The 16,181-nt window shown below is 36.4% G+C and overlaps 1 protein-coding gene across 13 annotated transcripts in view; it reads left to right on the forward strand.

The window, feature by feature from the left end:
* LOC143202461 (serine/threonine-protein phosphatase 2A regulatory subunit B'' subunit beta) overlaps nt 1–16,181 on the forward strand; it is a 52,174-nt gene that overhangs the window by 25,103 nt on the left and 10,890 nt on the right. For all 13 annotated transcript variants that reach the window (XM_076414016.1, XM_076414014.1, XM_076414012.1 and 10 more), the window contains exon 3: nt 7,231–7,519. In XM_076414016.1, coding sequence (XP_076270131.1) covers nt 7,231–7,519 — 289 coding nt within the window. The remainder of the gene's footprint in view (nt 1–7,230; nt 7,520–16,181) is intronic.

Consider the following 16,181-nt stretch of genomic DNA (forward strand, 5'->3'; position numbering starts at 1 on the left):
CGAGATCGACATACGCCTTTATGTTTCTCACTTAAAAGTGGTTTTCTGTAAAACCTTCTATCTTTTTAAATGTCTAGCATCATGTAGGATATGTTTGAACATTTCTCACATTTATTTTTACGCCTTATTAATGTTATTAAGAGTTGCAATGAAAGTAGAGTATCAATTTTTTAAAAATAAATGTTAATTGAAAGATACTTTTTTACGCTGCTAACACTTAAAAATTTTGCAAATTTACATTATAAATAAAATTGCAAGTTCTCTCCATCGTTCCAACGATCTATCTACAACCAGGTCGTTTAAAACGACTGAAATCATTTCTCGAACTAGAAAAAAACCGACTGCGACAGTCGAAACTGGCTGTGCTACATTGGAACCGGAAAATATACGAAAATAGATTAACCGCCAGTGATTTTTTTATTTTGTCGCGCCTAATTCCGATGAATATAACGCGTCTCTCGACCAGAGAAAAAAAATAGTTCTGGATAGGCCCGCGCTTCGGAATTCGTTAGAAATATAAAGGGGCATCTAGAGGTGATTTAACATCGTCTGGCTTCGGATCTATTCAGGTCATCCATTGGGGAACGATAATAACCGAAAGCCGTCAAAGAATCTGAAGAACATTCCGTTGAAAATATTCATGGAACTATTAATTCCATTGAATTATTGTTGGTCTGGTCATTATCCGTATTAGTTATAATATGTGAAAGGGTTTAATTATTAATTTACTTGAAAAAACTGTTTTATTTTACGAAAGAAGAGCTGATTTGTCTAACGGCGACATACAAAACGACATTGAGGGTCCTTATCTATTAGAAAACAGACCAAATCGTCTAACTTGTTCACCTACCTTGTTCAGGTAGTCTTAATTCAGATATTCATATGTATATATATATATATATATATATATATATATATATATATATATTTATATTTATATTTATATTCAGGACCCTCCTTTCTTTTGTTTATATTCCTATTTCCAAATTTCCATGGTACCAATCTACGGAATAATTTTCCAACTTTGGGTGACTTCATATTCCATTAGTCTACGGCTAAGAAGCTACTGAAATTCATCTTTGGTGGCCTGAATTGCAAGCTTCTGTCCAAATTCGGTTAGACTATATTAATACACAGCAAATTCAGTCCGACTTTGGTGACCTTACACCTTGAACTGTGATACATGTGCGATTAATCCAAGGACTAGAGGTGTTTTTCAAAGCTTGGATGTTTCTTACTTGGAATATTTTATGGTTAGCGGTCATTGAGCACCTTCAATCCACCTTTTGTGAGCTTCAGCTGCGATACTTTTGTCCGAACTCCACTTAACAACGCCAAGAAACGTTTCGAGTAATGGCGGAACGATTGCTAATCCAACGTGAACTCGTCTACTTTTCCTGATGTTTAATTTGATTTTGGTTATTTGAATAAATTCAGAAGTCAGTGAAAAAGTTTAGAAAATAACTGCTTAATTTTAGCGACACTGAGGGTTCTTATCTATTAGAAAACAGACCAACCCCCTCTCACATATTCATCATTGAGGTACTTTTGAACCAGATAGCCGGATAGTCAGGACCGTATTACATAACATATTTACGTCTCTTCCATGTACACTTTCTATACTTTTTCCTTTCCTAGTGATCAGTATTAATTGTAATGTCTTAAAAGTGATGATTTTTATCATTAGAATAATAATTTAGAAGTAACGTAAAGAAATTGTGGACGAACTAGTTACTTCATTAATACTTTGAAAATATTTGCGTGACTTGAGAGATATTCACCATCGCTTTTTTTGTCTGTGAGATAAACGTCAAAGAGTTTGCAATGTATTGTAACTAGGCTTGAAAAGTAATTCTATTATCATAATCCAAAACGAAAAACGTCGGTGATTATTTCGGAGAACTGTCATTAACGTGATTACGATTAATTCTAATTAGAACAGAATGTCTTATCAGTCTAATCCTTACCTTACAATCCAGACCTTGATAATCCTATATATCTTTATAATTCTCTATTCTATATATTTCTATATAATTTTTATGCATTTTTCTCTTGAATTTTAAAAAAAATTAAACTATTCTATGTGATTTATTTATATATGCAAACTATTTTATTTCTTTATATTTGGTCTATATATATTCATATTTTTTTCTTTTTAAAAATGTACATATTATTCTTTACTGCTTTGTATTTGTAGCGAGTAAATTGCATTTGCGGGAAGTTTTACTTTTTACTTCCATGTTTTTCCATGTGTGAAATGATGCTTCAACAGCAAAACTGAAATATGGGAAAAAGTAGTGGCAATCGATGGACAGCAGTTTGAATAAAATACCTTTGCATCGATTTCTCACAATAAGGCTTCAAATTAAAAAAAACCTTTAAAACTGATTTGTGGGCCTAATTTAAAAACCTCAAAACGTACCAGGTGTACCGGAAAGTCATTACCGTTTCTTTTTCGAAAGAAAAATGTTCTAATTTCTTCGAAATAAGCGCGTGTTTCATAGCACGTAATGCGAAAAGTTGATAACCGGGCGGGGCAAGGTCTGGAGAGTACAGCGAGTGCGGTAATTACTGTGTGTTCGGGCCCATTCTGGACAATTCAAATTAATCATTTCTTGTCGGTAGCGATCACTAATAACTGTTTGACAAGATTTCAGAAGTTCGTAATACACCACGTCATTCTGGTCCCACTAAAACTAAAAACGATTTGATCTTGGAATCATGGGACCATGGTTTCTTGCTCTTAGGGTTTTCAAAATAAATCCATTTTTCATCACCTGTCACTATTCGATGCAAAAATGACTTCCGATCATACCTTTGAAGCAACATTTCACAGACGATTTTGTCATTCAATTCATGTGGTAGCAATTGTTGTAATCCCTTCTTTTGGATTTTTCCCATTGCTCATAATCGGTCGCTAATCGTTTCTTGGGCTACATTTAGCTCTTCTGCCATTTGTTTTTGAGTTTGGATGGGGTCTTCATCCAATAACTCTTGCAGTTTCGCGTCTTCAGAATCTTGAATTTACAAAACCATGCCTCGCATGTTTTTAAGGTTAGAACATTCTCACCGTGACTTTCTACCAGCAAACGATGACTTTTTTCTTTTGATTAAATAACAAAAGCAATGCGTGCCGCAATTACACGTTTTCAGGCTTATCTTACTTTCGCAAAATATAACATGTATAGTAATGAAGCTTGATATCAGTAGAATAAAATAACACTTAATTGCATACATAAGCCTAGCGACATCTGTTGTGTGTTATAATCCCTGCACCATTATTAAATAGTCGATAGATATTGGCGCAGTGGTCAAGGCGACAGAAGTGTCCTGCTGTTGCGATAGTCGGCTGTTATAATTGTAATTCGACAAGGAATTGCCATCCACACACGCCAGTAACCAAGCTGGGTAAGACCGGATGTCTTCTGGGATTGTCTCCAAGTTGGTCACTGGCCAGTCGGCATGCTTAACCTACAGTAGGTCCAGTCCAGATAAACCCTCGTTGGTAAAAAAGGGGCTTTAAAGTATATTTTTAAAAAATCGATTTTATATACACGATCTTACTTTAAGAGAGCTGGGAATCGAAAAAAAAACGGGATTTTTCCTGTTATTGTTGCATCTACGCTGATTTATCGGTTTTGTTCTAAAAATATACATTAAAAATAGCATTCGGGGGTCTTGAACGTTTAAAATCGCCGACGACGACGATTTAAATGGAAGGAAAGTTTTTTGTTGTTGGTATTCAAATATATTATCTACGAGAGCGAGAGCTAACGGCTTCTAATTCGCCGTCATTATAAACACTATTAGTGGCGCCGTTTTTTTAGAAATCGCAGGTGAAATTTACGAAAATGCAAATAGAAATTACATTATATTCGGAGCCAATTCGTACGGTTTGCGTCGGGTGTCAGCCTGATGGAACGTATCAAATAAGTTAGACTAAACATTTCAATAATTTTTCGAACCATTGACACTGGCAATTGTTTGATTCACTCAACATGAAAAACCCGCTTTATATCGCTAATCTTTCGTTACTCAGCCCGGTGGGCAATAGGAATCTGAAGAATTCTGGAGCCTCTATTACTAAAGTTAATTGCATTGATCATCTTGTTTGAACAAAAATAGTGCTCGACAAAACGGGGAAAATCACGATAAATACACTGGAAGATGCGTAAGGGTGGTAAATTGTTTTGTAGCCCGTGTAGAATAAAGCTGTATATGTGGTGACTTGGTAACAATGTATACTTTGAGTTTGAAACGTCGTAATCAGTATTCAAATATTGCAATCTCTGGAACATAATTACAATAAGCTTCATACAGCATTCGATGACGTTCAGTGGCCTTTTTCTTCAGATTGAAGTAAAAAAGTAAAACTTCTCGCAAATGCCACAAATTCAGACATTTTCGAAGCACTGGCATTATAAAAATAGTATTTTAGCAAATTTATTAATTAAACAGCTCAAAAAGAAGAAAATAATGAATTGGAATTTCTCCAAGACCAAATATAACGCAGTTTCCGCGAATTTAACACAGCTATAACCGTAAATGTCCCCAAAATCACATCATACTCGTCATACAAGGTCGGATAGTTCCGAAACATCATGAAATGCATTCCGAGAAGAAAGAACGTACGAAAAACTCCATGATGCACTGCTAATATTTAACATAATATATATATACACGCCGCCAAATAGCCAACTTTTCGTGCAGACTCATATCTCAGAATGTTCTGGATTTTATTTTGGCAATCGTCCAGAACTGGTATTGTCAGAGAAGCCAGAGAGGCGCAGAGGGAGAGAGACGGTCGAGAAGAGTATTCTAACTTGAACCACCGAGAGTTCGAACTCGATAAAAGTTCGTATACCGTTATCCGCCATTTTTAGGTGATTGTAAAGGAATATCTCGAATAACAGGACCTTTTATGGATATTGGTTTGAATTACCGACCTAACAAGCAATTTATACTGTTACAAAAAAAATACAGTTTTAATTTACTGACATTTTCAGGGCTTTAGGGTACTTGTTGTCCAAAAATGGTCGATAATATTAATATAGATTATCAAAAAATCTACTAATTTTAATCATAATATAATTTGACTCAAAGTTAATATCAATTTAAGGGATAATTTAACAGACAGAACATACCAGAATGTCTGGTACATTATTAAGGAAGGATTATTAAAAGAGATTATAAGGGTTATTAAAAGAGAAAATAAAAAAAAAATGAATAGACTATAACGGGACAATTGAAAAGTCCCCGGCCTGCCATAGTAAAACACATTTTTTGGCAAAATTAGTTTTTTTATTAAACATAATTCCCTTCAAGGGTGATGCACTGATTATAGCGACCCTCCAACCTTTCGATACAATTTTTGTAGTACGATTTGTCCGTTGCTTCAAAATAAGCCTCAAGTCATCACCTTCATTCGACGAAAATTTCTTCCCGGCGAGCATTCTTTTGAGATCTGAGAACAGGAAATTGTCGCTGGGGGCCAGATCTGGAGAATACAGTGGATGAGGAAGCAATTCGAAGCCCAATTCATGGATTTTTGCCATCGTTTTCACTGACTTGTGACACGGTGCATTGTCTTGGTGAAGCAGCACTTTCCTCTTCTTCAAATCCGGCCGTTTTCGGCGATTTCGCCCTTCAAACGGTCCAGTAACCCTATGTAATGTCGCTGTTGATGGTCCTTCCGTTTTCAAGGTAGTCAATGAAAATTATTCCATGCGCATCCCAACATACAGATGTTATAACCTTGGCAGCCGACTGTTGCGTTTTCCTATGCTTTGGAGCGGGTTCATCGTGTGCACTCCATTCGGATGACTGTCCATTGGACTTCGGAGCAAAATGATGGAGCCATGTTTCATCCATTGTCACATATCGACGAAAAAAACTCGGGTTTATTACGCTTGATCATCTTCAAACACTGCTTCGAATCATCAACTCGTTGGTTTTTGGTCAAAAGTGAGTTCGCGCGGCACCCACTTTGCACAGAGCTTTCTTATACCCAAATATTCATGAATGATATGATGTACACGTTCAGTTGATATCTTTAGAGTGTCTGCTATTTCATTCAATTTCAATTTACTGTAATTCAAAATCATTTTATGGATTTTTTAAATGTTTTCGTCGATAACAACCTCGTTTGGGCTTCCACTACGTCTTCGGTGCTCATTTCGCTACGTCTAAACTTAGGATACCAATCCTTGATGGTTGATTTTCCTGGGGCAGTGTCCGGAAACTCGACATCAAGCCAACTTTTAGGCTGTATTTTTAACTGTATTTTTTTCCTTCAAAAAGCAATATTTTATCAACACGCCAAATTCCTTTTTATCCATTTTTTTACAATAACAAAAGTTGCTTCACTCAAAATGCTAAATTCACAAACAAATGATCCTACAGCTATCAAATTTATACACGCATCTTCTGAGGGGTAGGTGTAGGTAAAAAACATGGATTTAATTCTAGTAGCGCCATCTATGTATCAGGCCGGGATCTTCTCAATTGACCTGTTAGAAGGTGGATCACCCATATAAAAAGTTGTGAATAAACAAGGCACTTCAGAGCCACTGAGAGCGCCACAAGCCCCACAAACAATATAAATACTATTTAGCATTTGAATACAGAGAATCAGCTTAGAGCCATGGATATTCAGCTTTGATGTTGATGTTGGGGCATGACCATGTGGTCTCCATGATTTTTGTTTTGATTATCATAATAGATCCAGTAATAGTTCTTTACCAGTAACAATAACAAAAAACATTACCCATTTTTCACACATGACCTTTCAATATCTCCTGGCTTTCTATCCAAGCTTTTGGATCATTCCCATGTTCTTTAAGCGGTTCTTGTGTTACTCTCAACAATTTTACTTATTCGTCTTGTGTTTTATACGGATCATTATCGAATAATACTTTCAAATCCTTGTCATCAAATTTTTTGGGCTGTCCTGAGTGCTCTTTGTCTCGGTATTGATCGAGCATGGCTGCCATAAGCTTCACACAAAATTTGATGAGCTTCTGCTATATTTTTCTTCAAATTGAAGCAATATAGTAAAACTTGTCACAAATTCAGACATTTTCAGCGGTCTGAAAAAAACGTTTTGTTCATATTTCAACGAAACGACAGATGCTGAAAAGTGAAGCCTGTCAACATGGAGATAGTTACCGACGCGATTTAATATACAGTAACACCTTCTCCGGAAATTAACCGTAGTTTTACCGTTTTCAGGTCGATGTTGAAACCCCAACCGGCGGCCAAGCCGTCCATAGAGCTTCTGGCCCAGGCACCAAACATGGACAATAACCATCTGGAAAAACTAGTGAAGAACTTCGTGCACGAGGACAAGGCCAGACTGGCGGCGGCTGCGGCTGCCCGCACGTCGAAACCCATGCCCAGCAGTATAAAGTACGCGCTGCAGAAGTTCGAGAAAGGTCCCGTGGTCGAGAACGGGTTCGCGCCTAAGAAGCTCAACCTAATTAAAAAAGTTCCTGGATACCCGTCGGCCACTGTGGAACAGGTGAGTCGAACAGAGATGATTTGGATCATCAAATGAACAGGTGTCGATGAAGCTCAGTCAGTTTATCATAAAGCCACGAGAATGTTTACATTCAACAACCTCAAATTTAGAAACTTTTATGATCATATTAACAGGCAATTGAAAAGTCCCCAGCCTGATACATAGATGACGCTACTAGAATTAAATCCAAATGTTTTTTAGTTAACCCTAATCCTTAAAAGATGCGCGTATAAATTTGACAGCGGTCGGATCATTAGTTCATAAATTATAGCATTTTGAGTGAAGCAACTTTTGTTATTGTGAAAAAACGGATAAAACGGAATTTCGCGTGTTGATACAATATTGCTTTTGATGGAAAAAAATACAGTTGAAGCAAAAACTTGACTTGATGCCGAGTTTCCGAACACTGTCCCAGGAAAATCAACCATCAAGGATTGGTATGCTAAGTTTAGACGCGGTGAAGTTAGCACTGAAGACGGTGAACGCAGTGGGCGCCCAAAAGAGGTTATAATAAACCGACGAAAACATTTAAAAAATCCATAAAATGATTTTGAATGACCGTAAATTGAAATTCAATGAAATAGTAGACACTATAAAGATATTAACTGAACGTGTACATCATATCATTCACGAATATTTGGGTATGAGAAAGCTCTGTTAAAGTCGGTGCCGTGCAACCTCACTTTTGACTAAAAACAACGACGAGTTGATGATTCCGAGCAGTGTTTGAAGATCAAGCGTAATAAACCCGAGTTTTTGCGTCGATATGTGACAAACATGCTTTCATTATTTCACTCCGAAGTCCAATCCACAGTGATCCGAGAGGATTGCACACGATGAACCCACTCCAAAGCGTGGGAAAACGCGGCAGTAGGCTAGCAAAGTTATGGCGTCTGTATTTTGGGATGCGCATGGAATAATTTTCATTGACTACGTTTAAAAAAGAAGGACCATCAACAACGACTATTTTATAGCGTTGTTGGACCGTCTGGAGGACGAAATCGCCGAAAAACGGCCTCATTTGAGAAAATAAACAGTGCTGCTTCACAAAGACAATACACCGTGTCACAAGTCAGTGAAAACGATGGCAAAAATCCATGAATTGGGCTTCGAATTGCTTCCTCATCCACCGTATTCTCCAGATCTGACCTCCAGCGACTATTTCCTGTTCTCAGATCTGCATGATGCGGCAACATTGCGACGTTTTGACGTCACACATTTAGATGACGTACAAAATAACTTTGAACAGACTATATTATTATTGATGTATGATTTCTTTAGAATTTTGGTACTGTGTTTGGTATCTGTTGCTTCTGGAGCTTCACAAAAGTTTGTAGAAACATTGCCCTCATCTGCTACCAAGGGAGATGATAAAATTGCACTGAATATGCCTATTAAATAAACTGACTGAACTTCGAGACCAAGCTGTATTATATTATAGGTTTGAGCTTTTGATTTGTGGGAGTTATTTGTGCTATCGTTTGGTTTTCTTTCGCTGAGAAGGAACGTGATGATGCCACAATGCGTCTTTCTTGGAGGGAAATTGTACAGAATATATATACTCATGAAAACAACATATATTTTAGTCAGAAAAGTCGGTTCTTAATATTATCCTTGAATAATGTTCCCTGATGAAGTTGATACTCAGTATTGATTTACACGAACATAACTTTCAATTAAGTTAAGGTTTCAAACAGAATTATATTTATATAGTAGCTATATTTATTTAAAACTATTTCATTTATTATTATAGTTCTCTATAAGCTTTTTCTCATTATTTTTTTATTCTCTGTTCATTGTCCCTAGAGATGGTTTTTTGAGCTATGCAAACTTCCCTATTGTTAGAAAATTATTTCAGGGTTATTGCGTGACTTGGAATTCAGAGGAAACTAAATCTGGCGAGTATAGGGGATTTTAAAACAATGTGCACGTATCGAATTGCTCCGAAAGGTTGCAATAATAATGTGAGTTTATTGATTTGTCAGTTTCAAGATAATCCACGAACAGAGTTCCTTTTGCATACATAAAACAGACGCTAACTAAATATTTTCAGTTCAAGCAGAGCGGGATTCACACCATTTATTATATTCTTCTTCAGTATCATTACGAATGAACATACTGTCTTGTTGAGTATGTTCCTATTCCATTAATAATTAATATTTTGGTTATGTATTTTTGAAAGATGAGATATCGAAATCGTGTCCTATGTTTTAGTTCTACTGCGACGGATAGATGGTGCTAAACGAATTTTATTTTGGTTATGTATTTTTGAAAGATGAGATATCGAAATCCTGTCCTATGTTGTAGTTCTACCGTGACGGATAGATGGCGCTAAACGAATTTTATTTTGGTTATGTATTTTTGAAGTATGAGATATCAAAATGGTGTCCAATGTTTTAGTTCTACTTGTGACAAATAGATGGTGCTACGGGAATTTATTCATTATTCTAAACGCATTAATATATTAATAAATAATCGCGACTTTCAAAAGTAAATGGTTTTCGTGGCTTTGTAACTGGAGATAAAACCTACTGTGTAATCTAAAACGGAAACAATTGGTCACAGTGACAACCCAAACAATGTACCCACAATGATAATGTTAGATTTACTTTTGGTCGCTTTAACTATGAATGGTGAACAATCATTCTGCCTCACAAGCAAAAAGTATTCTTCAGTTGAATTCCTGGAGATATATCTGGTTTTTTGAGAAAGTATGATACACAGTCATCAAATGTTTATTAATAAACCCAAACTGGTGTAGGTATTACGTTTTTTCTGTCTATAATCGGTTTTATTATTTTCAACAGGAGTTTTTCAAATACCTTAGATTAGCATTGGGAACTATCGATAACAGTCGATAGTCAAAAAACTAGTGACTGAAAATAGTAATTACTATGTTTAGAGAAATAATTGCTTGAGGCAGTTATTTTATATATGATTATATTTTCCTACAGTAGTATAAGCGAGACGGAGATGTATAAATTCCTTCACGAACAACAAAAACAATGAACTACGAAAAAAATCATATAACTACATATATTACACATAAATCTATGTAAGCATAGATTGGGTACATTTTTATCAAGGTCGCGGCTAGGACGACAGAGCCAGAACGTAAAGTAAGTTGAATGAAACAAGTAGAGCCAAAAATAGTAACTAAAAGTACGACTGAAACAGTCGATAGTAAATAGTAACAAAATCAGTCCAACCAAAAATAGCGAATGAAACGGTCGATAGTAAAAAGTAGTCAATTACTAAACAGTCGATAGTCGATTTCGGTCAATAGTTCCCAACACTACCTTAGATACTACTGTTAAAAGAGAGATAGGTTCTATAGGTTTTTATTTCATTTAGGGTCATAGTAATTTCAGCCATCTTGCCAAACGTGTGGGATATATTTTAGTCGGAATTTAGTGAAGTGAGTTTCTACATGGCATACACTGGGTAGATTGTGGAATTACTAAGAGTAATAATAATGTTAAGCACTATTAAGGAGTCATTCTTGTGAGATACTAGCAAATTTTCATACGACTATTTTTTTTATAACATCTTTATTAGATACGCTTAGTACAATCTTAATTTACAATTAATTTATTACTACTTTTCCTATGTACTTGGATTAATTAACAAGCAAGACGAGTGCGAGAAAATACATCAGTATGTATTCCTCAATTATAAAATTATAATTATTTATTAATTATTAACTTATAGCTATAGTTTACACTAAATGTGTACACTTTATATAAGATCGTATGGTTTTGTTCGCTTCAATCTCCTGACATCCTGCGGCGCTGTCCAGCAGTTGTATTGCTTCCACGTTAGTATGATTTAGTAATCTTCTTTCGTGTTTCAAGACGAAATCTTGGATAACTTCGCAAATCGATTTGATTTCCAGGTCTTCGTTGGTTACGTAGCGATAGGCATTGGTAATTAATCGAAGAATTTTGTTTTGACAGCGTTGGATACTAGTTGATTTGAATTTTTAGTGCAGCCCCAGATTTGCATCCCATAGATCCAAATTGGCTTTATGATTGTCTGATAAATCAATCTCTTTGATTTTAGATCAAGTTGAGAGTATCTTCCGACTAACCAGTATAGTTGTTTTATTTTGGTTCTAATGCGTTTTGCTTTTTGTCTAACGTGATGCATACGACTATAGAGAAAGTTTTACATAGTCAAACTACATATAGCGGAGAAACGTTTGTCCGTGAGTCAGACTTCGACAATATTCACAGGATCTATACCTAAATTACGATAGACAACGGCGAAAAAAAAATTGGCAATAGATCTTGGCCTATTAAAAGCGTGTTAACAACAAAAACGATTGGTTCGAACTATCCACGCATCCTTTTTAATGATGCCGACTAAAAATACGAACCCACGAAACGGGGAAACCATGTTTTGGGGTTAGTTAATTGGACCGCTGGCCGTCGTTTTAATAAGCCTCATTATTTTTGCTCGTCAGCGGCGATTGACGGTGAGTGATTTTTCGCGCTACCTATGCGTCTCATCGACAAAGTGCCCGATAACCATCGGGCAACTCCGGAAGGTCGGGGGCGCGAGGGTGGATGGATATAATTGATGGATGACGTGCGGGTAATTTCCATGTGGAACGTGGATTCGCGGTAAGCCGGCAGGTCGTTTTATCATAATGAAAAATCAATTGGTGAATGTTCTGATGGAAGACCGTTGGGGTTTTATGGCTTTCCGGCATTGCATTTTTCGTAATGGTACAAAGTTGTTAAAAGTTAGGGATTATTAGGTCCGTATCTGTACCCTCCGCGACATAACCTTAGCAGACTAAACATTTTTCATAAGAGCTCTTAGTAAAAGTTAATTTTAGCTCTTATATACCGCGAATAGAGACGGGTGGGTATTCATGGAAACATTACAAAGTAACCAATATTGTTTACTTAGATAATAGCACAGGTTAGAACGTCGTATAGACCTATAAACTTCCTATCAGTAATTGGTACAATAATGGAGGGGCCACCTAAACAACCTAATCCCCAGTCACCAATTTGGATTCTGAGGGGATTGAAGGAAGTACATCTCATTGTAGAGAATCAATAGACGCCTGGGAGTGGATCTAGAGTTGACTGTATACGATGAACCCGCTCCAAACATGGGAAAACCCAACAGTCGGCTGACAAGGTTATGGCGTTTGTATTTTGGGATGCGCGTGGAATAATTTTCATTGACCATCAACAGCGACTATTACATAGCGTTATTGGACCGTTTGAAGGACGAAATCGCCGAAAAACCGCGGCATTTGAAGAAAAAGAGTGCTGCTTCACCAAGACAATGCACCGTGTCACAAGTCAGTGAAAACGATGGCAAAAATCCATGAATTGGGCTTCGAATTGCTTCCTCATCCACCGTATTCTCCAGATCTGGCCACCAGCGACAATTTCATGTTCTCAAATCTCAAAAGAATGCTCGCCGGGAAGAAACTGAGGCCTGTTTTGAAGCAAAACAAATCGTACTACAAAAATAGTATCGAAAAGTTCAGTATCACCCTTGAAGGGAATTATGTTGAATAAAAGAAAACTAATTTTGCCAAAAAAATGTGTTTTACTATGGTAGGCCGGGGACTTTTCAATTGACATGTCATTATACACAACTTGTCTGTTACCTAAGCTAACTGCTATCAGACCGAGAAGAACTAAGAAAGAAAGAAATCACTATGCCAATAGGAACCTTTTAAAACACAATAATCTCAAATTTTTGGATAATGGGATTTACACAAAACCGATTAATCTCTGCCAATAACTAGCACAAATGCTGAAATAAAAAAAAAACTCCGATATAATGTCTGCGTTTCGCATTACCGTTGTTATTATTCGACATGAGTCAGTGGTCTCGCTCTTTTCAAGATCACAATTCAATTGCTCGATGTGCTTATCACAAAACACAGAGAAATTAGAAGTGTATCTCCCACATATTACCTGTGAACAAGTTTAGCATTAATTTGCCACCAAAGGGCGCGACTGACAATTTGAATAGCGGGAAATTTAAAATAAAATATTTTATTAATAAAAATGCAATATAAGCTTAAAAATACATTTTTTTAAATATATTTATAATTTACAATATAATTATATCAAAGTAATAATGTAAATAACAACTGGAAACCATAGCCCTGTTGAGCAATGCTCTTCTACATTTCGGTTTGTAGTTATCCTGTGTTAAATGTACATTACAAACCATCTCGCTCTAATTTAAGACCTCACAAGAGATTCCCATCAGTTTGTTCATTAGTTATTGCTAAAAGACATTTCTGACATAGAGCAGGATCCCAAGGAAATCTGGATATTCTATTTGAAATGGTACTACATCCATGGACTCAACACTTGAGAAGTCTTAAGATTTAAACAAACCAGTTTAACAAAAACACAGTTAACAAAATAAGAATATTTAACACCTAAGTTCATAAGTTTTTTAAGTTTGCTTTGTCAGCAATGAAGCGTCTCTCTTTCAACAAAAGCTTTGTCAAAAAAAAATTAAACCGAAATTCTTTGTATATAAATGAAATTGTCTCTATAGGAAGCATAAAATTACCAAAAAAGTCTAAAATATCCAGTAAATTTTTGATTATTTCCACGAAATATAAACATACGTACACTACGCCTTTTTATTTTTTAGAATTTCAGCTTTTCTACCATATTTATACCGCGAGCCTAAAACACTGTATCGCATGCGGACATTTAAGATTCTAAATTCTCAATTTTGTGGTGCTCATGTTTTGTCGTGGAGTATACATATCGAAGACGTCTCGTTAGAACTGACTCAGCTATGATCAACAGCTAGAAACAATATTATACATAACTCGTCTGTAACGTAGCCTAAATGTAACTGATATCAGACCGCGAAGAACTAAGAAAGAAGGAAATCACTGTGCCGATGGAAACCTTTTAAAACAGGATTTACACAAAACCGAATAATCCCCAACAACTCGCACAAAAGCTGAAATGAAAAAAACTGCAACATAATGCCTGCTTTTCGCGTCGTCGTTGTTATTATTCGACATGAGTCAGCGGTCTCGTTCTGTTCAAGATCACAATTGAATTGCTCGAATGCGGAAACTAAAAAAAAATAACCACGGGCGTTTATCCGCGGAACGCAATTATTATTCGTTTTTACGCTACAACGAGAACATCTTGAGACTTGTTTTCCGCACATACTGATTCGGCGGGTCGTTCTCTGTTCGATCCGAACAGATGGTGTCTAGGATAACGTGACGATTTTGTGATTTATTCCGTCTGTATTGTCTAATATTTATTACCACAGACTGCCCTAGACGACGGGATGGAGAACAGTCAACGTTAAAACCAAATATTTGAACTTATTAATAAATATTGATGTTCGTGATTTGATAAAACCTAGTCAAACATCCCGTGATCAAGTGGTATTCAAACAAAAGGTATGGCGTCCAGCATTGTTGGCTTATCTTTATATTAGTGTTATAAATTCGTTTAAGAAAATTTTCGGAGACACTAACTATTTTTTCCAATACACCCTTTTCCCTTTTTCATATTTCCATTTAGTTCTATTTTGTATATTTGTTATACCGAAAGCATAATTTGAGTCTTTCTCTATTAATTAGCGTTGGGAACTATCGAGTGAAAACAGTCGCTAATCCCAAAACAGTCGATAGTCAAAAAAATTGCGACTGATAATAGTAATTACTATTTTTAGTCAAATGCACGGTTCGACTGTGTTTTTCCATTCGTGATGTCAGACGAAGATGTACCAATTCTTGTCTGTATAATATGTGAGATAGGAAAGGGCGGAGAACCCATTTTTGGCAAAGAACGGGGTTATTCTTGGGAAATCGATGTCCCCTACAAGATACATAACATGTTTTACTAACAAGATGCATTATAATCTATTTTTGTATTGATTAATAATTAATATAAGCTAATGTGCACAACGCAAAATGAAGTTTTCCTTCTAGTTTATAGCGTCCAGCATTGTCAAGTATGTGAAAAATCTGCGCAATATATTTTATTCAAAGTATTGACCATCGATATTTATATCGGTATCGAACAATACGATGCAAAATATCTTTCTGATTTTGTTGTTGAAGCGCCATTTCACACATGACCAAACGCTTTTCAATGTCTTTTAAAGCTTTTGGATCATTCCCACGTTTTTAAAGATATTGGAAATCAAAACCGGCTTAATAAATGTTTTGGGAACTCTGTGGCTCGGTGATTGGAGGTAAAACGAAATCGAGACAGTTATGGTTACATTATGTGACCATTAGTTATTGATGTAATATAAAATGTTAATAGATAAAGGGAGCGGCGCCAGTTTGTAAAATTTGCTAAGATCTAAAATTCGACATGCCTCAGGCGACCTTCAAGTCTCTTCGTTACGCAATCGTCGTTCTGCGTTCGCCGAGATATGCCTCTGCGGCGTCAGCGAGATGCTAACCGCATCACCTATCGGACGTATTGCATCAGAATCGCGACCACTATCAGTCCCACGAGGGGCGACCGGTTCCGCCTCGGTGGGTTAGCGGCCGGAAACGGTACCCAGCACCTAAAACGATTTTCGTGGTCTCGGTGACGTAGAAAAAAGCCGGCCAAGGTCGAGCGTTTACGATTTTTCACGTACAGCACCGCTCCCGTACGTCTAATTTGATAATAGGCCTTCC

The sequence above is a fragment of the Rhynchophorus ferrugineus genome, unplaced genomic scaffold (assembly GCF_030347505.1).
Source record: "Rhynchophorus ferrugineus isolate W39M unplaced genomic scaffold, kcgeb_rfMv2 rfM9, whole genome shotgun sequence".
Lineage (NCBI taxonomy): Eukaryota > Metazoa > Arthropoda > Insecta > Coleoptera > Curculionidae > Rhynchophorus > Rhynchophorus ferrugineus.